Source organism: Alligator mississippiensis, chromosome 7 (assembly GCF_030867095.1).
Source record: "Alligator mississippiensis isolate rAllMis1 chromosome 7, rAllMis1, whole genome shotgun sequence".
Taxonomy (NCBI): domain Eukaryota; kingdom Metazoa; phylum Chordata; order Crocodylia; family Alligatoridae; genus Alligator; species Alligator mississippiensis.
Genome location: NC_081830.1, coordinates 89,503,588 through 89,529,943, shown reverse-complemented (window position 1 = coordinate 89,529,943; position 26,356 = coordinate 89,503,588). Strand labels below are relative to the sequence as shown.

Below are 26,356 nucleotides of genomic sequence, written 5' to 3'. Positions count from 1 at the left end.
GACGGCAGTGTAACAAGGCCATCAACAAGGCCAATCACACCTTGTCATGCATTAGCTGGTGCACGACTAATAGATCAAAGGAGGTGATGCTGCCCCTCTATGCGGCACTGGTCAGGCCGCAGTTGGAGTACTGTGTCCAGTTTTGGGCGCCGCACTTCAAGAGGGACACGGGGAATCTCGAGAGGGTCTAGAGGAGGCCACTCGCATGGTTAGTGGCCTTCGTGATAGGCTCTACGGGGGGAGGTTGAGAGAGCTGAATCTCTTCAGCCGTCACAAGAGACGGCTGAGGGGAGATCTTGTGGCCACCTATACATTTATTAGGGGAGCTCAACAGGGAACAGGGGAAGCGCTGTTTACTAAGGCGCCCCAGGGAGTGACTAGGAATAATGGGTGTAAACTAGTTGAGAGTGGATTTAGGTTAGATATTAGGAAGAAATGTTTCACAGTAAGGGTGGCCAGGATCTGGAATGGGTTTCCAAGAGAGGTGGTGCTATCACCTAGCTTGGAGGCCTTCAAGAGGAGGCTAGACAGTCACCTGGCTGGCGTCATCTGACCTCGGTCCTCTTTCCTGCCAGGGGCAGGGGGTCGGACACGATGATCCACTGTGGTCCCTTCCGACTACAATCTATGAATCTATCAATGCAAAGGCCAAACCAAGGCGAGATGTTCAGTGCCTCAATGGTTGTAGCTTCCTCCAGAGAGCAACCGATAAGAACTGCTGCTGACTGTCCAATGCCTCAGCAAGGGTGTGTTTGTCAGGGTGACATCCCTTAGCCCTTCTCCAACCACGGACAACTTCCCTTAGCCCTTCTCCAACTCACAAGACAGTGGGGGCTAGAGTGAAAGATCACCCAGAAAAAACAAGCAAAAATGAGGACTGTGGATCTCTGTCCTACCTGCCAAGAAGAACTGGAGGCCCGAGAGACTCCTGAACACCTGGACAGCTGCAGGGAGATGCTCTGTCCTCCAACAAAAGACTTATGAAAAGTTTCTGTTGTCTTAAGTTAGGCAAAGTTTTCTGTTGTTTCCTTGCCTTATGCTTAAAATTGTAAATTGCTGTACTCAATAAATGCCTTCTTCAGAGAATGGACTATTGTTGTCCAAGCCATTTTCAAGACTTCCACCACCTAAAGCCTGACATTAACTTTAGGTAACAGTCACCATTGGCATTCTTTCTTAGTTCTACCCTCACCCCTCATTTCCTTGGTGCTCCTTTTCTGTGCTCCCCCTCCTATATTACTGAAGGGCAGAGATCAGTTGCCCCACTGCGTTAAGACTTTTAACGACCATGACAACGACAACAATGACCGATGTACAGTTTCCTTACATCCAGTCACCCACGTTCTAGGGTTTTTAAGCTGTCTCTTTTTTCTTTTTTTAGAAGTTCATAGTTCATCAGGTGCTCTTTCAAAGAGCTTCATAAAGCACTTCTGTCAACAGAGAGCAATAGAAATTTTGAGGCATTATCTGCATGAGTTCTTCTGCAGAAAGAATGATTTGGTCCCAAACTCCTCAGCTTTTTTCTAGTCTGTGATAAACAGACACAATTCCACTCACTTAGAAGGCCGTTCTCCTGAAGAACACAAGGCCACTGGTGCTCCAATTACTGGATAACCTTTCAGATAACATTACTTCTACGCAGCCTGAAAGAGGCCCAGCTTCCCTGATCCAAACTACCCAGACTTCAGAGGCTTAAAATCCACATTTTTAAGAACATAAGAACTGCCACTAACTCGGTCAGACCCTAGGTCCATCTTGCCCTGTCTCCTATGTCATGAGGGGCAGAGAATGGATGCTGAAGTGAGCCGGGTACAACCTGGGTTTGCCCCGTTCTTCTCTCCCTTGCAGCCTCCAGCATTTGAGGTCTGGGAAGTTCTGATTCAGAGGCTGTGCCCCTCACTCCCCTGCTGAATAACTACTGATGCCCCTTTCCTCCAAAAATCTGTCCAATCGCTTTGTCAATCTGGCTAAACTGTCAGCTTCCACCGTACCCGATGGCAATAAGCTGCATACTTTAATATGCTGTGTGAAAAAACATCCTTTTTGAGGGACACCAGGAAGAAGAAAATGTGTTTTATGCAGGTATCATCTGAGATTTGACCGGTCCTAAAAGCATGAGCTAATTTGTGTTTTAGAAGAATGAAATATATAAATAAATGTATAAATAGTAATGCATATATAAATAACTATATACTTTAAATTTAACCTCATTTTTCCCCTTTAGTGCTAGAAATTTTCAGGATCATTAGTCTTTTCCCGAATATTCAATGTACAATCAATTGTAAAAAAAAAATATCTGTTTTAAGTATCACACATCCACTCTTCTGAAGTATACCCAGGTTTTCAGCTAACTCACCTTGTAGGCTTTTTCCTGGCTCTGTGGATCCAGGGGTGACCTGCCACCTGGACTGTTCAAAGTTTCCCAGGTTCCTGCACTGGACTCAAGGGACTGGAAGCCTTAATTTAGCACAGGGCTCTTAAGGCCTTCCAAGCTTCTAGCTTCATGATGGAAAATTAATGCCTGCCTCACTTCAGAAGAGACCAGCAAGATCCCCATATACTGCAGTGGTGACCACCCAAGTTACCAAGCACAAGACGCTTTCCCGGGCAAACTGAGCCAGCCACAACGTGAGTACCAGGTTGTGCCTTATGGGCATAACAGCAGCCATTCAGGATGCCATGCAGGGTCACCTGCTCCATACAGCAGTTCTGCATGGTTTACACTGATTACACTTCAACCCCATGTAGACGTCAATCATGATTTTTATAGTTCTTGGGAGGTGGGGGGAGGAAGTCAACTTACAACTAGAACAAAATGGCATTCACATAATCAGTTAACATCTTTGTGTAGTTTTGCCCACCCTCAAAGACTATCGAGGTCATACACATCTACCATGTATAGGTCAGTGTTACTAAGAGCCATGTTCAACTATATCATGTTTTCATGCTTAACATAGGAAGTAGTTAAACACCAATGTATTAAAAAACAGCACAAACATATAACTTGTTTTCCTTATCTGTATATTGGTAATGAAATAACAGATTTGGCATCTAGAAATTCATTCAGAGTACTTGCTGAACACAGGGCCAAAATGGATATTTATTACTCCATGTGCTGCATCTGTCTTCTAATTACATCAGAGACCATCTGTAAAATTCCACTAATATCTTTTCATTACCATCCACCTCATTAATTAAAATGTAAAGGTTCTTTTTGCACTACCTTAAATGAAACTAGGAGACAATGGTGTTGATGCCTACATGGCCTACAGTGCCTACATGGTCAGATGGATCACTAACTGGCTGGAGGGCTGCACCCAGAGAGTGGTGGTGGACGGGTTATTTTTGGCCTGGAAGGATGTGGGCAGTGGGGTCCCCCAGGGCTCGGTCCTCAGGCCCGCACTGTTCAACATCTTCATCAGTGACTTGGACGAGGGGGTGAAAAGCACCCTGTTCAAATATGCAGACGACACTAAGATGTGGGGAGAAGTGGGTACGCTAGTAGGAAGGAACAGACTGCAAGCAGACCTAGACAGGTTACAGAGGAGGAGGAGGAGAACAGGATGGGGTTCAACACTGACAAGTGCAGGGTGCTGCACCTGGGGAGGAGGAACCAGAGGCACACCTAAAGGCTGGGGAACCCCCTTCTCATCACTGTCGAGACAGAAAAGGATCACGGAGTCATTATTGATGCCACAATGAACATGGGCCGACAGTGTGGGGACATGGTCAGGAAGGCCAACCATACCTTGCCATGCATCCACAGATGCATCTCAAGCAGGTCCAAGGAGGTGATCCTCCCCCTCTGTGCGACACTGGTCAGGCCTCAGGTGGAGTACTGTGTCCAGTACTGGGCGCCGCACTTCAGGAGGGATGTGGCCAATATGGAGAGGGTCCAGAGGAGGCCACCCACATGATCGGGGGCAGCAGGGCAGGCCCTACGAGGAGAGGCGACGGGACCTGAACCTGTTCAGCCTCCACAAGAGAAGGCTGAGAGGGGATCTAGTGGCAGTCTACAAACTAGTCAAGGGGGACCAGCAGGCACTGGGGGGGGTCCCTGATCCCCAGAGCACTCCCAGGAGTTACAAGAAACAACGGACACAAGCTAGCGGAGGGTAGATTCAGACTAGACATCAGGAGGTGCTACTTCACTGTCAGGGCAGCTAGAACCTGGAACCAACTTCCAAAAGAAGTGGTGCTGGCTCCTGCCCTGGGGGTCTTTAAAAAAAGGCTGGACGAACATCTGGCCAGGGTCGTTTCACCCCAGTACTCTTTCCTGCCACAGCAGGGGGTCGGACTGGATGATCTCCTCAGATCCCTTCTGACCCTATGAAACTACTATGAAACTGTTACACAAATCAGTTTTTGACACATTAAAATTTCTGAATGAATTAATATTGAGTCAAATACATGTTTAAGGACTCACAAAGCTAATTTTCCCTACCCAAAAAAACAAAAGCTTATGGACCTGGAGGACACTTTGCACCCAAAAGCTTGTCTAACATCTCACCCAGCTGTACAGTTGGTCTAAGACAAGATATCACCATAAAATTTTGCTTCAAAGTTTATGGAGACATGAAATGGCAAGAAGTGAACTATTCAAGAAATACAACAGCTTACCAGCTGTGACCATTCACTCGAGTAGATGGGAGTCCCACCTGGTGTTACTTAATTAGGCCTCCATCACTGAAGAGCGAGCCTACACTAGAAATTAGCACAAGTTAAACAGATCTGCTTTCAGTTCCACTCTCACACAATCTGCAGTTATAACTCTGCTGCTGAGTGAAGCAAGCTGTTCTTTTACACTCAGAAACAGCCACCATCCCTGTACGTGGCACCAAAGGGGAGTCTCAGCCACTCCCTGTATTGGAGCTCCTCCTGTGACTTCTCTTTCCTATCGCATCTCTAATACTGCTAATTAATATCTCAACAGCATGGTCCCCCACCCAAGGCTTGCATGCAACATGATGCTCACAAAACATGTGCGATCATAGGAGTTAGAGTCGAAGTCAAGGTTTATGGGACAAGCAAAATATAATGTTGACAACAGCATATTACCTGCTCAGCTGTTTCATGGATCGCCAGGCTAACGTGAAGAACCACTGCCCTCTTTTTTTGTATTCTTTGTAAGGATAAATTTAACTCTGAATCAACTTGGCTTAAAATATTCCACCTTACTGATACCCCTAGTCTTAACAATCTTTTAACATGTTTTGTCTTGAAACGTAACTGTAATTCTTTTTTATCTTAACAGTAAACAAGAAACAGTATTACTTTCGATTATCTGAAAACACGAAGTATTAACCTCTAGTCACCACAGCAGATGGAGCAGCTGCAGTTTTCCTCCATGCGTTTCCTGGCAGCCACATCCCATACCTACACGAATGCGCACGCACAAGCAAGCATACACGCGCACGTACACTAGTACCACTTTCAATGCGCACAACCCTGGTTCTTCCTCCCGTTGCCCTCTCAAGATCTGGTAAACTAATTTTGAAGAGAAATATTTAGCTTAATCTTCATTTTTTTTTTATCATTTCACATGCTGGATTGGTTCCATCAGGAGTCTGATGCATTAAAACACTCCTTTAGGAAAACTAAGGAAGAATCACCTTCTTTCCAAACTGCGACTATCTTCTGTTTCTTCCAAAGGGAATGAAGTCAGCAGCCATCTCTATTCAGAGCTGTATGTGACCTAATAGTTGAAAACAATGGAAGATAACGACCCTTTTGAAAAAGGGCAGCTTTTGTCACAAGAATTCTTGGCAGTAAAACATGAGAGGCCGTGTTGGAAAAACTTGCAGTTTCTGGTAATAGTAGAAGTGCCTGAATTAACACGAATCCTAAATGTTAAAAGTCAGCGTACATACAAAATTGCAGCACAAATTTTCACCAGTCCCTCAAAGTTAAAATCTGTTACAACACTGCAAAACTGAAGCAGGCATGAATAAACCGTGGAAGCAGTTCCTTTACAACTGAAATCAATGAGGTTTGATAATTGGCTAGACTGATTTAATTGGCTGCCCACCTGACCTGACGGCCCCATACGGGAATCACGAGAATACATGAAAATGTGGGGTTCCATTTTTGCTTAAGTTTCCTGCTCTCACGGTCGAGGAATGCCAGGAATAGGACCTGAATGTACTTGAAAGACTCAGGAACCAGAAAAACAAACCTTTCTTCTTTCAAGTCTCATGATTTTAAAGCCAATGCCAGGATTTCGAAAGGCTGAGTCTATTACCCACAAGTGTGCTGAATTATGATATTATTCCATTAAAATAATTCACAATGAACTGAAACTGGGTGCTTACTTTTTTTTTTTTTTTTTAAGACCCATTTATTTAGCTCTAAACAAATAACTTCTGACTGATCAAAAAACTGATTCTGTACTCGAAGGATAAGTGCTATAATTCTGAGATTGGGGTATTGCATTCTTCATACTCACGTGCTTACGGGTAAGAGCAAATGTTTTACATTAGTCAAAGCACACAAGTTTCTCCTCTGTGACTACTCATATTTATGTCAAAATCTATCTGCACAAAGCAAAAAGTAGACTTGGGATTTTCAAGATGACACTGGCATGAAGTGTAGCTGTAACCCATATTCAAATATTCAGGATACTGTTTGGGGAAGGATTTCTCAGTAGCTTATTTTTTATACTTTACTTGTTCTCCCATTTGCTCATTTTATACATTACTTTGTTCTCCACTTTAAGTCATCCTAAGCCTTTGTTAGAAAAGGTGACATGTAAATCTAATAAATAAATCAGTGGGGGCCACGCTTTTTGCAGGAATGTCACAAATTTGCACTGAACTTTCCTCAAGTGCAATTCCAGTCCCCTTCCTCTGCCCAATATGCTGCTCTGCTCTTTGCTCCCTGCCCTCTCCCACTCCACTGTTTGCTTCCTGCCTGCTCTGCCACCGTACTACCTGCCCCCTCCCTGATCCATTATGTGCCCCACACAGGCTGTCCAAGCCAGTTATGGCTCACATGCCACTGGCTAGCCACCCCTGAGATAACTGAACAGAAATGATCAGTAATGTAATGTAAAGCACATATCTGCCATGCCTGTGCTACGCAAAGAAAGCCAAAAACATTAAGAAAAAACTCTTGATACTTTTACATATAATTCTCCATTAAGCATATATGCATTTTTCCATAAGATTAGATGAGCCGGTCTCTTTATCTACACACACCAGCTGAAAACTTGAAGTGTACCTAAATCATACCTGACATTCCTATCTATAATTTTTTTTTTTGCTAGTAAAATAAAGTAGCATTTATATTAGTTTCCAGCCATAAGTCACAAATTTGTATCCATTTTCCTCAAATCTAATTACCTTTTTATTGGGCAAGGTTCCAAAAGAGAGCCTTCAAAGTATGGCAAAAATACAAGTGGAGTTTAAGTGAAGCTAGCCTATCATAGATTCTGAAAGATTTTATGGGATCACTTGAATTTGACTCCCATTTTAAACAGGTGCCAAATACCCAATGCTCTAAAACATTATCTGAACTGTAAGAAACACCACCCAAAATTTTATTTCAACTCTATTTTATAAAATAAGAGTTGGTAAAACCACCATAAAAAACAGAGTTCTTTTCTTCCGTGTTGCACAATGTGCAGTCATTTACATCTGTGCAAAGTATTTCCAGTTCAAAACTGAACTTCACAATTGAACTGAGCTACACAAGGCGAGGTCCAAAAACGACAGGTAACACAACCCACGCCACGCAAACTTGAGACAAAGCAGGATATAAAATATCTAATTTCCTGACCACCCAATTCAGGCCACAAGACCCTATTTTCAGTTCATTTTTATAACATTTTTGTTTAAATACGAATGCCTGCAAATGCAAATTTTATTAAGCACGTGCAAAGCACAGACAAGGATGATACTGAAAAGAAGCTTGACGAAAACTCAGCGAGGCATTAAAACATAGGTAAAATGAATCCACTCCTGTCTTTATACATCCCAAGATTGCTTTAACTCTTTTTGTCACAGCACTGGAAACACATGTGCAGTTGTTCGTTATGACCCTTAAACCTTTTATTCAGTTGCTGCTTTGCAAGATACATTCCCTCATCATGTCCCTAAAAGCCTACACTCCTCGTACCTGGAAGTTCAGCATTTTACTGGTCCAGCTCACTAAGCGATTCAGACTGCTCTGTATTACTGGATCACATCCTCATTATTCCCACTCCAATCTTTGTCATTGCAGTAATTTCAAATTCTTATAGACAATTTAAATATAGCATAGCATCAGGCCAACCACCAATCCCTGAAGAATCTCCCTAGAAACACCTGCAAGTCTATGATTCTCCATTAAGCAAGTTGAGTTCTCAGCCCCTTTCAAAGCCTGTTTTTGAAAATTACAACTGAACAACGCAAGCGATCAGAATGTCCCACGGTACTAGGTCAAGCATTTTACAAAAGCTTAAGCATACTATCTACTCAATTAGGTTTTAGCAACCAACCGTGTGAACTCTGCAAAGAATACCTATATTCCCATAAAAGGACTCGCATCACTTGCATTCTTTCCAGCTGGTTAACGGAAAAACATACATGATTAATAGGCCCAGTCATTTTTGTGGTCTGTCTCTGAACCACATTTTTCTTTTAAGAGAATTACTCAAATTCAACATAAAAAATTGGCTCAATGCATAACACTGCTTTGCATAATAGCCTATTTTCAGCATTTTCCATCCATACGTTGTTCAAATATTCCTGCGTGTTGAGCAGATTTTCATTAATCTGACTACAGTGACATTTCTATTTTCCCCTGAGTAATTACAAGTAATTTAGGACACAACTAAAAGAGGTTCAAATGGATCCTTTCTATGTGAAAACATCAAATGCATCTGCCATTGCGTTACAGTCACCTGGCTTGACTGGTTCCTTGCTTCTTGAAAAGTCTATTGCAGAATATTTTCAGAAGTTGCCACCCCATTTCAGGACCTTTTAAACGAAGAATCTAGTAAAGAATCTAGATATCCCACAGCTACCTTTTTTGCTATGCTGAAGGTGGACCTTTCTTTTTTTATTTTTAACTAAATTCTGCCCCTGCTGCCACTTGGCTCTCCACTGCATGCCCCCCACCACTGCTTTCCTATGTCTAGGATGCAATTACCCCGTGTCTAGGATCCCATGTCGTCTTAAATTCTAAGTCATTTTTGAGTCAGGTAAATGCAGTACTTATAACCATAGGACATTTTAAGACAAAAAGGAGGAAGACTAGAAAACAAAACTTATAAATAAGTTGATATCCTCAAACCAGCTGTGTAACTTCTCATAAAGCAGGGAGTACTTAATACAGGGTAATCATCCTACACTGCATGATCAATAATTAATGTAATTATGACAATTCATATGATACCTCTACACTTGGGCTAAGGCTGCTTGGCAGTGTTTCCGATGTCACGGTTGTGCTTGGAAGGCTAGAGAAGTCCCAAGTGTTCACAGGCTGTACTGGTTCAGATGGCTTTGACTGATCAAAGCTTTTTGGATTGTCCAATAAGGTCACTTCATAAAATTCTTGAATATCTAGAAATGTTTAAAAAAAAAACAAAAAAGGTTCAGCGATCAGATTTCATAATAAAACTGTATTAGTTTGGTCTGTAGTAAACTTAAGACAACTGCACAAGTATGAACATTGTTCTGGTTCTGATCCATTCCAGATACAGAATTAAGGCAATGTTCCTTTCATGAAAGAGCAGCAAAGGCTGATTTACCAATTAGCATACTAAAAATTAACAATTTACCCAAGATAAAGATTCTAATTGAGCTCTTTGATTTTTTTTTTTTTTTGTTACAAGTTGTATGTATATTTTCCCCTAAAATTACCCACTGTTGTCTATTTTGGGTTGTTTTGGGTTTTGTTTTTTTTTAAGGGTTGTTTTCTTTTAAAAAAAAGTAATTTGATAGTGTCAGAGTCCAAGGGTATCAGCATAAGTTTTGAAGCTACAGCATTTAACGACAGCGGAAGCATTTTCCTGTGTTATTTTACTTTCCAAAAAGTTGCTTACTTAATTTACTAGCATCAGGCAATAACTGAGAAGGACAAAACTAACAGCTATGGAGGTACAAAGAACATTCACAACCTTTTCTGGAAATAAATGTTGTGCTTAACGAAGACTAAAAGTAATCAAACTTGAAGAACATTCTTAGACTGTGTACAAACTACTGAAAGGCTATTAACTGTGAAAGAGATGCAAAGGAATACTATTATTAGGGCTGCCATAGATCTGCCTAAAGCACAGCAAAGTTAGCTGCAAATTACAGCATCTTTGAGACTGATCAGGACAAGCAGATCATAGAATCATAGAAATGAAGGGCTGGAAGGGACCTCAAAAGATCGACCCCAACCCCCTGCTCTGGGCAGGAATATGGCTGAGATCAAATGATCCCAGGAAGGTATCTGTTCAGTCTCCTCTTGAAGACTTCCAACGTTGGGGACTGCATCCCCTCCTTGGGAAGTCTATTCCAGGTTTTGGTCACCCTTACCGTAAAGGGTACCTTGCATCCAACCTGAAACCATGTTCAGACAATTTATGGCCATTGCTCCTTGTCTCCTCCCCTGGGACGCCCTAGTGAACAGTCTGTCTCCCAGCTCCTGATATTCACCCCTTACATACTTCTAGACGGCCACCAAGTCCCCCTCAGTCTTCTCTTCCCCAGGCTGAACAGTCCCAGATCCCCTAGTCTTTTATAAAGTTTGTCTTCCAGGCCCCTAATCATTTGTGTGGCCCTTCTCTGGACCCTTTCAAGATTCTCCATGTCTTTTTTGAAGCGCAGCACCCAGAACTGGACACAGATGAGGAACTTTTACTTAATCTATATTATTCCTGCTAAAAAACAAAGACAAGTTAGATGCAACTAGACACTACATTTAAGTTTCATGTTTGATTAATTCAATTCAGTGGAATTGCATACATCTATCATTTTAGATGGCTTTTGGCCATAATCCCACATATATGCCTAGAACCTGCATCATCCTTACACTTGCGTTCATTTAGTTCAGGGGTGCGCAACTATTTGGGCCCAAGGACTACACAGGGAGTTTTGATGTGCTGTCATGGACTGGGTCAGCACCCTTGTCCCCCGCACAACTCACCAAAACTCACTATGGGGCTTTGGGTGAGCGGGAGCAGTGTTCAGGAGTGGGACAAGTGTGATCTTCTCCCTGCATGTCCTGCTCTGTCGGGGGGGCAGGACTGGTAAGGGGTGTGTGGGGGTGTGTACACATGTTGGGAGAGTGGGGGGGGTGCTCAGGGAGTGGTGAGGGGTGTGGACTCAACGACCCAGAAGATTCCTACAAAGAGATCATCTTCTCCACCAATACAGAAAACAGCAGCAGTACCATTACTGTACTTAAATCGCACTTTTATATACATCCGATCACTCAAAAATTCAGACCAACTGGTTACATAACATCTAGTTTCAAAACCATGTTTGCTCTCAGCACTACTGGGTTGGAAGAGTTAAAAAGGGAAAGATGAGAGTGTTTCTGAGAGAGAGTTCCAGAAACTATCCAAGCCAAAAAAGACTAAGTCTCCTGTATCTTATTCATTTTCCACATCACCCTTCTCTTATTATTATATATTTCCATATCCGAGTTCTCTGCATGAATGTCACTACTATTAATCAACATTTAATCAAACATTTTTTATATGCAAGATTCAGGATATAGTCTAATATGGTGGTTTTCAACCTGTGGTCTGTGGGCCCCTGGGGGTCTGCAGACTATGTCGAAGGGCGCTATGAAAGGTGACTCTGATCAATCAAAAGCATGGGAACATCCACACTTGCAATTCAAAAGGGTCCACACCTCCATTTGAAATGTTTTAGGGGTCTGCAAATGAAAAACTGTTGAAAACCACTGGTCTAATACAACTGGATACTTTAGGAGAGAATTTAATTTTTAACCGTGTTCTGCATTAGCCACATTAAGAAGGTTACTACATTATTTATAGGAGAAAGCTATTTCTGTAAGTGTTTTACAGTAGCAATCTAGGGCATCTATTCTTAATCCTGTTACTATTCAGTTAAGTCATGCCATTTGCAGCAGAATGCACAATCAACACAGCAGACTGGTTTATTTCAAAAGGGCTCATTTCCTTGCACGCCCATCTAGCTGTGGTCTTATCGCCATACCAGTGACACCAGGAAGCACATGCAACTGAAACATGGAAGGTATGGGAACCATCTGATAATGGAATTAGTTGGTCTGTTCTGCACTGCCTTCTTGTTCAGAAAAATTGAAGGATTGCTTGTTTTTTAAAAGAAGTCAATGAGTAAATTATAATATTGGTTTCTATGTACATTTTCAGTCTGTAAAACGCAAACACTACTGTATCTGGACATCCAGGAGCTGTCTGTGCACCTCGTTTAGTACATAACAGCACGAAGATGCCCGACAACCACGTTCTAGAGAACGATGCTATTGTGTCATGCCAATCATGAAAGGCTAGAGGCTTGTTCCTTCCAACACTAGGTCCAGATCAGCAATTTTACGTCTCAACCCATTTAAAGTATCTTCATCAAGCACATTATTTAACATTACTGTTTAGATATTTATGTTTTATACCTTTTAAAACTGAAATTTCTACTTTTCCTGGACCACAAACAATGAGCACCAATCTGCTTTTTTGCTGTTACGGCACTGAGTCCTCCTACCAAAAGCTGCTCTTTTGGGACCTGCCCAGAGTTGAATAAGGTAAGGCTTGAACCAGCACAGTTTTCTGCCTCTAGTGACAATTTTCTCTCTTGGGGGGAAGTGTGAGGGGTGGGGGATAGGGACAGCAGGTACGGGGGTGGGCAGCAGGGATCAGCACAGGCAAGGGGGTGGAACGAGCAGAGGGCAAGGGGGGAGGCAAGCACAGGCACAAGGGACAGGCAGCAGTGGGGGGAGGCAAGTGGCAGGGCGAAACCGGGGCTATTAAAACCCTCATGTAAGAGACTATTCAGAAAGTATCTATCCCAGGGGTGGGCAACTATTTCAGCTGGAGGGCCACTTAAGTTCTGGTGAGCTACTGAGGGCTGCAAGGGTAGCTCCGCCCCTTAACAGGCGTCCCGCCTCCTGGTCACCCCCTAGCCCCTGACCTTTGCCACCAGAAATCCTTCCCCTTGCCCCCCAGAAATGCTCCTTTTGGGAGGGGAAGGCTGCCATCTTAGAGCCAGAAAAAACCCCAATCATACACTAAGAGTCAAACACCTACTAGAACATACGTTACCCTGTATGACCTCCGTTATTTTGCCACGATTTGTGTCTGCGTACCATACAGTGGGGATTGCATCACAACTCAGAACTGAAGTCTTACTCACATGCTGTGTGTGGGATGTGTGGGGAATGGCATCTGTGGGGTGTGAGAGAGGGAGGGGTTGTGGGGACCCCACACACTCCCTCCCACGGTACACAGCCCCTGGCACTGGTGGCACCCTGCCCCCTGCTTCCCAGCGCAGCCCTGGGACCTGCATGGCAGGGAGTGGCGAAGGCAGCCGGCTCCATCACGTGGGGCTCCCCCCAACAGCACACGAGTGCCAGGAGCTGCATGTGCGCCGCAGGGAGCCCCGCACGATAGCGGCGGGCCGGCCTGGCTACCGCATGCCAGTGCTGGCCAGAGCCCCAAGCACTCAGAGCCCCCGCCTGCTCCTTTTGCTGCTGGCAGCAGCAGAGCCTTGCGCCATGCGGGGGGACCCCACACCCCTCCTCACACCCACACCCTGCCCACCTGAGCTCCACATCCCCCCTGGGTGCAGGCTCCATGCTGTTGCCAGCCCCAGCCCCATGCGCCACACTCCGGCCCAGCTGCAGTTCCCCCCTGGCCCCTTCCCTACTTGCTGCCTGAAGCAAGCGGGATGCCAGAGAAGCCGAGCAGGGCGGCCGACAGCTGCAGCAGCGGCAGCAGCAGTCCTGCCCAGAAGCTGTGTGCTGGCTGGGCAAGGGTGGGAGTGAGGCGCATGGGCTGGGTGGGGTACAATTAGTTGGTGGGCACCTACAAGCCAGATGAATTTGCCTGGTGGGTTGGATGCAACCCACAGGCCATATTTTGCCCACCCCTCATCTAGTCTAATTCAATTACTGTGCTAGGGCCCAAGGAAGTTCACAAGTCAAAGTACTACCGTTTTGATATGCTTCTTTGTTAGCAATTTAGTTTTCAAGCTACGCAGAATTGTACAATGACACATCAAAGTGAATCAATCACCAAGAACTTAAGAAATGGAGAAGAGTGAACTCAGAGCAGTGACCACACCTCCATGAGAAAGACCTGAGCCCAGAGGAAATCCATACAGACGTAGTGGCAACACTGGCAGCTGAGTTTAAGCAAGGAAGAATCAGCACTGAGGATGAACCAAGGTCAAAATGCCCCAGAGTTTGTCCCACCTTAACAAGTGGTGGAAGATGGCAATGCATGACAGACAAATCAGCAGTCAAGTACAGAGCAGAGAACCGGGCATCAAGCACTGGTCAGTACCTGCCATCCACAGTGAAGACTGGCGCGCGAGAAAGCGGTCAAGCAGACAGATGGGTGACCAGGGTGCTTGGAATTGTGGATTCCTTTCAAACAAGTCACAAAATGTCCGGAGTAAGAAGTCCCTGCTCCAGAACAAGACAGGGGGTCACCTTGATGCCAAGACCAAACAGAGTAAACAGAAGCAGCCTCCAACTCACAAAAACGGCATCAGTCAGCAAGGCAATGGTCAGAGGTTTTTCAGAACAATGAAGGGTAATCATGACCGGCTACTTCTCAACATCAGGGGGGAGTACCACATTAATGAACTGCTGCGCTTGTGAGAAGCCATCAAAAAGAAACTCCAGAGAAAGCCTGGCCCGGGAGTCCTGCTTCTCTAAAACAACACATGACCCCCCACATCCCAGACTGCTGAGACCGCATGAACCAAGTAGGGCTCTGAACCATTTCCCCATTAAGAAATGCTTCACAAGTTTCACTACTGGTATGTTCTGCAGTCCTAGGGAAGAGCAAAAGTATGAAAGGGTTTGCTCTGCTGACAAACTGGTAATATGAAACCAGCATGAGACACCATGATGGACACGGACAAATATTCACACATTCCTATGATAAAACATGTCTCCCATTGCTTATACCTGCTGCTTGATAATTTCATCAAGTTGGCCACTGAGCAGGATCAATAAAAGAACAAAGTAAGTTTAAGGTGTGTTAAAACTACTCATATTGTAACTATAATTTTGAAAAAGCAGCAAGCAAGAAAATACGAAAGGAATAAAATGGTAACACTGAAGCTTCTCGGCGAAATAGTATAGGAAAGAAAATGATGTTTGTTAAAAATGCAGTAAAAACGTGGCTTATTAAGTAAGTGATCACTGAAAATCTCCAAGTGATTGAAAACGTAGGACAGTACGTCGTAATGAGGACTTCTGGGTTCACCAGGAGAACTCTCTGCAAAAGCAACCGACTGCAGACTCTTCATGTGCTACGAGAATCAGACCCATCACTTCTTTGGAGCATTCTTCAACTCTCGGCCAAAATAAAGCCAGCCAAGAAATCTAACTGCATCTCCACTGGTGTCGAGAAGAAATGAAAGTGGAGAAATTCATTCACAAACAATTCTGCTGTCAGCCTGCACACGCATACCTCTTAGACCCAAGTTTCAAAGGTAGCAGAGTTAAAAGATAGCAGTGAACGTCATAGCGATACAACTGCTAAACAGACAACACACTTGGGACTCGTCCAGACAAGCACAGCTGTGAGGTACGTGGCACCACAGACATATCTGCACGTTCACTTGTTCTCTGTCCTGCAAGGGAGCAGTGCAGGGGAGGTTTTGACCCCTGGATATTCAGGGTTAAAAAAACCTGTGGGGAAAAAAAAGCAGAGCGGTGCATACTTGTCACTCAAAACGGAAGCCTAGCCGGCCAGAGCCACACTCCGCCTGCTCGCCGGGCTCCATGCGGCAGGACTGCTGCTGCAGCAGCCCCAGGACCGCCAGTAAATTTCTGAGGTGTATTAAAAACCTTAGTTTGGGGAGGAAGGAAGTTTCTCCCTGCATCTTCAAATTTTCTAGAAATTTTACATTTCTACTGAGGACAAGGATCCTATCTAGCAATATGATACCTTCCCTTTCCTTCAAATGTATTTTTTGTTGCTCCTTAGAAATCAGGCAGAGCCTGCTTGCCAAATCTATCGGCAAGTGAAACAGCTAAGATTTTTTTCTGAGGCCTCCAGCAAAAGCATACGTAATACTGGGATATAGCTACGCTCTGCAGAGTTTGGAAGCCATATATATGTATACAGCCCTTTAATACGCTGTAAGAAAATACTGACTAAAATGCAAGTATAGATTAATTATATATTTGTAAATTAGAAATTAATATAATGCTTCCAAAATTCAAACGCCCACTTTCCATCCAGTAGCACAAGTGGGTATAAGGAAGCGGGCCTTCTTCCCCACATCCGCCTGGTCCCAACATCCTCCCCCATCCCCAACTTGCTTGCTCCTCCCATCCCCCCTCCAATTTTGGCCTGGGCCCACTGTTCTTCCCCCTGCCCACAGCCCAGCTCGTGGCAAGCCGGCTTCTCACCACCCTCGGACCTGGTCCTCCCCCGCATCGGGCCCAGGCCCACTCTTCTCCTCCCCCCGGTGCTGCAGCGCAGGGGGGGGGAATGGGCCTGGACCCTAAGCAGTAGGAGGGAAGGGGGGAGCGGACCCAGACGGGCTCCCCTCCCCCCATCATTCTTGACGGGCAATTGGCTAGTACGGTCCTAAAAACCACCGCGAGTTCATACTTCTGTAACTGGGAGAATTAGTACTGGGAAATGTGATGTAAGTAGATGTAAATTCATATTTTGCTTCTAGCTGCTGAGTACTACATGCAAGAAAAATCATGAAACTACTCAATTTAGAGATATTTGACTACAATTTCATTATTGCATACACATCTCAACACCTATACATTTATTTGACTAGACTCCTCTCTTTTTGTGTGTGTTTTTTTATTTATACACGTCATCTATTTTTGCAATATTAACACCACCATTACTGAAATTACGCTGAACAACATTTGTCCTTGCCTACATTTGTAGCTGCACCTATTGCCAGAGTATTAATGTCGTTTCTAAAGAATAATGAACAGTGAAGTACTCCAACCAGAAAGTGCACTGAAGCAGACCAGCAGAAGACAGGATATCATTAGTACCTCAAAAAAAGAAGATAAAAGGTTCTCATGCACTCACTGCTGATGTGCATGTAACAAGCCCTCACCCCGCACACCCCTACATAAAACAACGGGTGTTTCCAGTCCGACGTACCACTGCTGAAGCACCAATACTACAATGCAAGGTACAGCAAGAGCCAGGAGAAAAGGGAGCTCTCACATGGTCTCGCAGTGCTTGGAGTACTGTGCATGTGCTTACCTTCTGCACAGGCTACAGTCATTAAACACAGCACGAGAGGAAAGCAACCATAGCCATAACTTTCATGTCTGTTGGCTCATGTTACCTTCAATTTTGAAGGGGGCGATCATATCCTGTTCCCTGGACGTCTGGGCTCATGGGAATGTCAAGATTTGTGTAGAATTTCCTCAGGAGAAAACCAGTCTCACATCTAGAATCTTAAATTCACTAAAAAACAAGTCGTTATTCTTGCAGGACCCAAAAGAGAGGCCTGCAACAGGCAAGTGCCCACCTCCTAGCCTGGATGATTGAAAAACTAAAGATATTTAGCAATGACATAGCACAATACAAATGAAAGTGTTTACTTCAACTCCATTTGAAAAAAAGGGGGGGGTGTGAATAGAAAGGAAATGAACAGAAGCAAAATTCAGTATTAATGTTATTTCAAACTTCTTAGAAAGTATTAAACAAAAAACAAAACACAATGAGAAAGGACATTACCAACTATTTAATGGCAGGGTTTTTTATCTTAGATATTTAAACACATTTTCAATTGATGTTATGATCCAGTGGGTTATGCAAAGTCCAGTGGTTTTAACTAAAATTTATTCTACTGCAACCATCCTCAAATCATCCTTCATAAAACGTTTTGTTTTTCCATGGCTTTCATTTAAAAAAATAGTGCGCTACAAAAAATACACCACAATAATACTGTGAAAAGCTAAAAAGGATCATTTTTGAGCCTATCATCATGAGGTGGTGTCTTTTTAAGCAAAGTCCTTCCAAAATTAAAGTGAAATCCTCCAGAGTCAAGAAACAACAAGACACTGGGGTGTCCTGGGTTTTAAGTGCCCCTCGGTGTTAGCATTGCCACGCAATCTTTTCTTCCGTCTCTGAAGGCCCCTCGACATAGAAAGCAGTCTCGTTTCATGCAGCAGTTCAATGATGTGCACTGAAAGAGCTGGGGATCAAATAACCAAACGTAAAAGATAAAAATGCTAAACTGCCACCCCATCAGATTAAGAAAACCAAAAACAAACACAGAAAACCCCCATGTATTTTAAGAACTGCCATAATTCATACGGACAAGGCAACAGGCAGTTAACATTAGGTTGATGATACAGTACTAACTAATCCTACCTCCTCCTTCTCTCCAAGTACCGTATTTTCCAAGACAACTCAGAATTTAAGACAGCCCCCCAATAATCAGATTCTACACATGGAAAATTATAACCTACGTATCTATTTTCCAGGTACAGAATGTAATTATTGGAGCGTATGACAGCCAGCCCTCTCCACCAATCACTCAGTGGTGTGGGGGCAGGGCCACCAGAGCCCCTTAGCCAATCAAAGCTGTGGGTCTCCCACCACGATAAGCCCACAGAAGTGGCAGTCGACCCAGCAGTCTGCTCGCAAAATCTGCCAGCTGCCTCCTCGAGTTGGGGTCCTAGCTATGTGCTGTTGATATTTAACCAAGTAATATAAGTTTGAGAACTAAAGGTCTCTAAAGTTCATCTTAGTTCACTACTGCTAGCAACTCACTCTTCATTGCTTTGCTAGCTCCCTTTGTTGTTGGTGTTTTGGTTTGGTTTTTGAAACCCCATCCAAAAAACTGTAGGTCAGGGGTTCTCAAACTTTATGATACCGTGACCCCGAGTGCTGGATGAGCTCGCACGCAGCAGCCACCGCTGCCATCCAGCACTGTGTGCCGCTTCCCTGCGCCACTGCACGTACCCCCAGGAAGTCTGCAACCCTTTTTTAAGTTCCTCACAACCCCACGCATTCTGTGTCCGTCTTCACTGTGGAAGATCATGTTAAAATGGGAAAGCTAGTTAGACAGAAGTCATACGGCGTCACTAAGGAGATGAAGAACTTGTATGCAGCATGCAAAGTGCTTAAGAACACCATACTGAAGGCACAGAGCAAATGGATACTGCAAATCCAAAAAAAATGGAGCGCAGACCAAAAGAAAGCCAGCATGATTTAATGACAGAGTTACAGAGACAAGAAGCAGAAAAAGGGCTTCTTTCAAGAGGTGAAAGTTGAATCCTAATGAGGAATATGAAAAAAGAGCATAAACTGGCAAGTCAAATATAAAACTGTAGTAAGACAAGCTAAGAAAGAATCTGAGGAAAAACTTGCTAGAGACAAAAAGGCAACAATAAAAATGTAAGTACATTAGAAGCTAAAGACCTGCCAGAGAATCAGTTTGGCCTCTGGATGACCAGGGTGTAAAAGGGACGCTAACCGACTGCAGGGCCACTGCCAAGGAACTACTACATGCGTTCTTTGTGTCCGTCTTCACTGTGGAAGATTACATTACGGGGATTCCTGCACCAGACCCACTCCTCTCGAGGGACAAGTCAGTGGAGCTCACCCAAGTGAGGGTTTCAGTACATTAGGTCATTCTGGAAACTGCTAAAACTAAACTGGAACGAATCACCAGGACCTGGTGACATTCACCCTAGAGTCCTGAAGGACCTCAGATGGGAAACTGCTAAGCCCCTAACTACTGCGTGGGCCATCACTGAAAACACTCTCAGTCCCAGAGGACTGGAGGCTTGCCAATGAGATTCCCGTATTTAAAAAAGGCTCTAGAGCAGCAATTCTCAACCTTTTCCACCTTACATCGCACCAACCATTGGTCCCAAAAACCCTGGACCCACCATGATAAACAATGAGTGGGGGGGGTGTCGTGCCGGTGGTGAGGTCACCACCTCTCCGCATCCCATGCAGACAGCCTTCGTGTCCCACCAGTCGGATACATCCCGCCGGTTGAGAAGCACTGCTCTAGAGGAGATGTAGTGAATGACAGGCCAGTGTAGAACTGATCAGCAATGATGAACGTGACTTGCGGGAAGGAATCAACGCAGCTTTGTCAAAGGGAAATCATGCCTCACCAACCTACTAGACTTAAGGGTACCAATAAGCCGGTGAATTGGGGCAATCCAGTTGACATCATAGCGGGACATCCAAAGTCTTTGACAAGGGCCCCCATCAGAGGCATTTAATGAAACTGTGTAGTTACAGGAATGTCCACTTATGAATTAGAAACTGGCTTACAGATAGAAAACAAAGAGTGAGTCTATATAAACGGTCAGTTTTCAGGATGGAAAGAAGCAGAAAGCAGAGTGTCCCAGGGAGCTGTGTTGGGACCACTGCTGTTTAACGTTCTTAAATGGTCTGGAAAAGGGAGCGAGTAGCGAGGTGGCCAAATCTGTGGATGACAAAAATATTCAAAGTGGTAAAGACCAAGGTGGACTGTGAGAGCTACAGAAGGATCGGGCCTGATTGAACAAATGAGCAACTAAATGGCAGATGAAATTCAGTGTAGCTCGGTGTAAAGTGATGCACATGGGCAAAAATAACCCATGCTATACCGACACTATGACGGGCTCTACATTAGCTGTTACCACACGGGAAAGATCTGGGAGTCATTGTGGACGGGTCAGTAAAACAGGAACTCAGTGCTCAGCAGCTGTCAAAAAGCCAAACACAATGCTATGGATTGTTAAGAATTGTAAACCAAAACTGTCAGGATCATGATGGTCCTTTGTAAATCCGTGGTGCGACCACACCTTGAAGACAGTGCCCAGATCTGGCCTTCATGCCTCAAAAGGACAGAAGACAAGGTCCACAGACAAGGTCCACAGAACGGCAATAAAGATGATAAGTGGCATGGAGGGGCTTCCATAAGAGCAGAGACTAACGAGGCTGGGCCTGTTCAGTTTAGAAAAGAGACACTCGGGGGCGGGGGACACGACAAGGTTTACAAAATACTAAATGGTGACGAGAAAGTAGATCAGGATCTGTTATTTACTTTTTCCCACAATACAAGAACTGGGGCGCGGTGTCAAAAAATGAAACTAGTACTTAGCTTTTAGGTAGTTAGGAGGTTTTTCACACAGCATGCAATTAAAATGTAGAACTCGCTGCCACCAGATGTTCTGGAAGCTGACAGCTTCACCACATTCAAAAAGGGACCAGATTCATTCTTGGCGGAAAAGTCTAACAGCAGCTACTGAGCACAGGAGTCTGGGGTGCAGCCTCTGAATCGGAACTTCCTAAACCGTAAATTGTGGAGGCTGCAAGTGGGAGAGGCACCGTGGAAAAAGCCCGGGTCAGACCCAGTTCCCTCTCCCTTCCAGCCTCTGCTCTCTGCCCTGTGTGACACAGAAGACTGGGCAAGATGGACCTATGGTCTGACCCAGTAAAAGGCAGTTATGTTCACACTGTCATAGAGCTAATATTAACTGGTCTACAAATGCTTGCAATGACTGGAGAATCTGTTGCAGTGCAGATCTGTCCTTTCAGACATGGTATCTATCACGGTTTTAAACTGCTTTAACATAAAGAGCCTTTTTTGCCATTCATTCAGGAGGCCCAACCCAAAGTAAAAGGCTAGAGTACATCCCAAGCTCACTGAAACACACTGCTAAATGAAACCGCTTTCCCCAAATAAGGGTATTCGCAATTCTGCAAGTCTTTCATGGAGTCAGACTGGACCTCACAGGTCGTGCAAGCCTAACCCTGTGCACGACTTCTACACCAACAGACATTCTGTAAAGCCTGGGCTGTGGAAAATCTGAATAGCAATATTTTGTAATGGCAACAATACTGCTCACCGTGAATCTCAAGCACTTTTGCATTGACTGAAAGTTAAAGATCCTGCTTTCCCTGCGTGCGATTTCATTTTGTTGACAGAGTGGAGTGCAGGAGGCCTGCAACTGGGACTTGAGACTGAACACCGCTTCAAAGAGACCAAAGGGTCAGCATGTTATTTCAGAGCAGGGCAATTTAAGACATGCATGGTATTTGGCAAGCTCTAAGCAGCTCAGCATAATGAAACATATATAAAGTATCATGCTAGTTGTCAGGATAGTAGTAGAGCTCGCCTAATCTATATATTTCTCTTCCTTATAAACTAAGGAAAGATTTCAGCTCTTTCTACTGTTCCTGGATTAAGTCTGCATACTGCGAGCTTGCCTACCCACATGCACCCAACAGAGCCTATGCATTTCATAGATTCATAGATGTTAGGGTCAGAAGGGACCTCAATAGATCATCAAGTCCAACCCCCTGCATAAGCAGGAAAGAGTGCTGGGTCTAGATGATCCCAGCTAGATGCTCATCTAACCTCCTCTTGAAGACCCCCAGGGTAGGGGAGAGCACCACCTCCCTTGGGAGCCCGTTCCAGACCTTGGCCACTCGAACTGTGAAGAAGTTCTTCCTAATGTCCAGTCTAAATCTGCTCTCTGCTAGCTTGTGGCCATTGTTTCTTGTAACCCCCGGGGGCGCCTTGGTGAATAAATACTCACCAATTCCCTTCTGTGCCCCCGTGATGAACTTATAGGCAGCCACAAGGTCGCCTCTCAACCTTCTCTTGCGGAGGCTGAAAAGGTCCAGTTTCTCTAGTCTCTCCTCGTATGGTCTGCAGGCCCTTGACCATACGAGTTGCCCTTCGCTGTACCCTCTCCAGGTTATCCGCATCCTTCTTGAAGTGTGGCGCCCAGAATTGCACGCTGTACTCCAACTGCGGTCTGACCAACGCCCTATAGAGGGGAAGTATCACCTCCCTGGACCTATTTGTCATGCATCTGCTGATGCACGATAAAGTGCCATTGGCTTTTCTGATGGCTTCGTCACACTGCCGGCTCATGTTCATCTTGGAGTCCACTAGGACTCCAAGATCCCTTTCCACCTCTGTGCCACCCAGCAGGTCATTCCCTAGGCTGTAGGTGTGCTGGACATTTTTCCTCCCTAGGTGCAGCACTTTGCATTTCTCCTTGTTGAACTGCATCCTGTTGTTTTCTGCCCACTTGTCCAACCTGTCCAGGTCTGCCTGCAGCTGTTCCCTGCCCTCCGGCGTGTCCACTTCTCCCCACAGCTTTGTGTCATCTGCAAACTTGGACAGAGTACATTTCACTCCCTCGTCCAAGTCGCTGATGAAGACATTAAAGAGTATCGGTCCAAGGACCGAGCCCTGCGGGACCCCACTGCCCACACCCTTCCAGGTTGAGACCGACCCATCCACCACGACTCTTTGGGTGCGACCCTCTAGCCAATTCGCCACCCACCGGACCGTGCAGTCATCCACATCACAGCCTCTTAACTTGTTCACCAGTATGGGGTGGGATACCGTATCGAAGGCCTTCCTGAAGTCTAAGTATACGACATCCACCCCTCCTCCTGTGTCCAGGCGTTTCGTAACCTGGTCATAGAAAGAGACTAGGTTGGTCAGGCACGATCTGCCCGCCACAAACCCATGCTGGTTTCCCCTCAGCATAATTTGCCCTGCCGGGCTCTCACAAATGTGAGCCTTGATAATTTTTTCAAATACTTTACCAAGGATGGAGGTGAGACTGACCGGCCTATAGTTGCCCGGGTCCTCCTTCCTCCCCTTTTTGAAAATGGGGACCACGTTAGCCCTTTTCCAGTCCTCCGGGACTTGGCCCGTGCGCCACGAGCGTTCGAATATTCCCGCCAGTGGCTCTGCAATGATGTCGGCCAGTGCCTTCAGCACCCTCGGATGGAGCCCATCCGGGCCTGCCGACTTAAAGGCATCCAGTTCTTCCAAGTGACTCTGTACATCTCAGGGTCTACGCATGGCAGTCTGGCGCCTTGCTGCTGCCTCTCTACAACCCCAGTGAGAGACTTGTCGTGCCCCTCACGTCGTGCCCCTCATTTCATGCGGATGAATCAGGAACCAAAGTCAACATGACTCACAGGTAACAGGAAAGGAGGAAGCGTGAAATGAATTTTTCTAAAAATGTCCTTTCTCCAGCAAATTTCCCGACAGAACTGAAAATCCACACTCCTCGAACAGCAATTTTTAAGGAGACAAGAGCACAAGACATCAGCAGTGATACCACATATGCCCTTCAAGTAATGGTATGTTTTGCCTGACTTAGAGATTAACAGTAAGTGCCTCCTGTGTACTCCACTCGCATGCCTAAACTTGGGACTGAAAAAATGATGCACTTACACAGAATATGCATTTATCTAAATTTACTACAAACAGCCTGTGTCCATTAAATGCACAGTCCTGTCAGTGTTGTGGGGTTACCAACCCTGCAGCTTGTTTTCAAGGTTTCTAATTCTCATTGCAGGTTACTAGATGGCCTTGAAAATGAGGGAAGAGCAGCTGTGAACCTGACTAAGGGCAAACTATATGCAACTGTCTACTTCAGAGGTGCTCAGTCTTTCTGATCATGCAAGCTGGATGACAGGGTGCAACCAGTCATGGGGCCAATCCAATCCTGTGTGCCAGGTCCAGGCCCACATGCCAAGTCCAACCCCAGGCACTGGCTCTGGGGCTGCACTCAGGGTCCAACCCAGTGCGCCGGGTCCATCTAGTACGTGGGGACAAGTTATCCAGCCCGTGGGGATTCCAGAGCTCCTCCTCTGCAAACCCGCTTCCTAATCTCCATTAAAACCACTCACTTACTGCTCTCCTTAGCTTCTCACTTATCTGGCATGTAGCCCTTTACCAATGCATCCAGCCACAAAGCCTAATCACAAACATTTTCAATCCTTAAACAAGATGGAAGGAAGCAAAACTTTCCAAATTTACTCGCTCCAACAGCAGCCTTACAATCCATCGTAATGTCATCAACGTATCCAACCACACACGCAGCCTGGCAGAGGTGTCTGGATTATCCTGTGGTCTTTCTGCCTGCTCCATTACACAGCTCAAGGCATGGCTGTAGGAAGACCTCAAGGCTTTTTTCCACCACCTAAGGCCAAGGGAATATTTTCATGCTCAGAAGCCTAACAGTCGCTACTAAAAACGACGTAACCCTTACATAAGTTGTTTCAGCTCATCTTAAGATGACACACTAAATTAAAACATTCAGATACACTAACTTTAACTGATAAAATGTGCAAAATGTATCTTTGCAGACTTTCTTAAGCCTAATAAGAACAATACCTACATATCCTTGCCACTTTCATTATTTCACACAATAATATAAGGTCCCTAGATGTTACACATATGACCTGATTAACCAGTTAATCGTACCTTAAACAGTAACCTGGCCACATACTCAAGTAATTAATGGCACAGAAACAGAAAATGATTCCACAAAATGTGTGTAGTCATTTTATGGCTAGTTTCCATTGTGCCTTAAACTGAACATGTGGCAGATCCCTACCATGCAGCCTGATGACTGCTGGTCTCTGCTCAGCCCCAGGACCACGCTGGAGCTGGTTGAAGATTTCAGTGTGGTCCCAGGGCTGAGACTGACAATCAGCTCCTCTTGATTACAAGCTCCCCCTAACAGCATGACGGGGATCTGATCCCAAATCCCGAAGATCACACGTCCTGCCATACACACGTGGCATGGCAGGAGGTGTGACTCTTGGGATAAGGGAACAGATCCTGTTGTGCCATTCCGTGAACACGTGTCGGGGCCTAAGTAACAGCACTAAAGCTGACAACGCTGTTTTCCACTTAGCAGACTAGGAAAGTCACAAAACAGCAGATATCCTGAAGCCATCTTCTAGAAACATGAAAATATAGCCCTGCTTCTGTTTCCTTTTGTTTTGGGAAGGGATAGAGAAATCCAACCAAACAGTCACTACAAATATGAAGTCTAGGTTTCATTATAGGTGAAAGAACAGTCCTAGATAAACTCTTTGGGTATAATGTCTGTTCCTAGCCTAACTGGTTTAAGTGATCAGAAACTGGTTTAAACCTGTAACAAAACAGACATTCAGTGAACATCAACCAGTTTGAGAATCAGACTTAACCAATTTGGCTCAAACTGGTTTATGCAATGTCTGTCCCAGACTCCTTCCTGGTTTAACTTAAACCAGAGTCCCCTAGCTTCCCAGATGCTTTGCAGCCCTGCGAGGGGCTCTCTGCTCCCCAGCAAGGCTGGCTCCTCCAATCTGCCTGATACTACATTCAACCTTATTGAATGAGGCTTAGATTAAACACCCCACAGCCATTTTTAAACCCACGGGGGTTTAATACACATAACG

At 44.9% G+C, this 26,356-nt stretch overlaps 1 protein-coding gene across 10 annotated transcripts in view; it reads right to left on the bottom strand.

The window, feature by feature from the left end:
• Positions 1 to 26,356, bottom strand: part of DLG1 (discs large MAGUK scaffold protein 1) — a 289,256-nt gene that overhangs the window by 244,154 nt on the left and 18,746 nt on the right. For all 10 annotated transcript variants that reach the window (XM_059731291.1, XM_059731292.1, XM_059731283.1 and 7 more), the window contains exon 3: positions 9,376 to 9,542. In XM_059731291.1, coding sequence (XP_059587274.1) covers positions 9,376 to 9,542 — 167 coding nt within the window. The remainder of the gene's footprint in view (positions 1 to 9,375; positions 9,543 to 26,356) is intronic.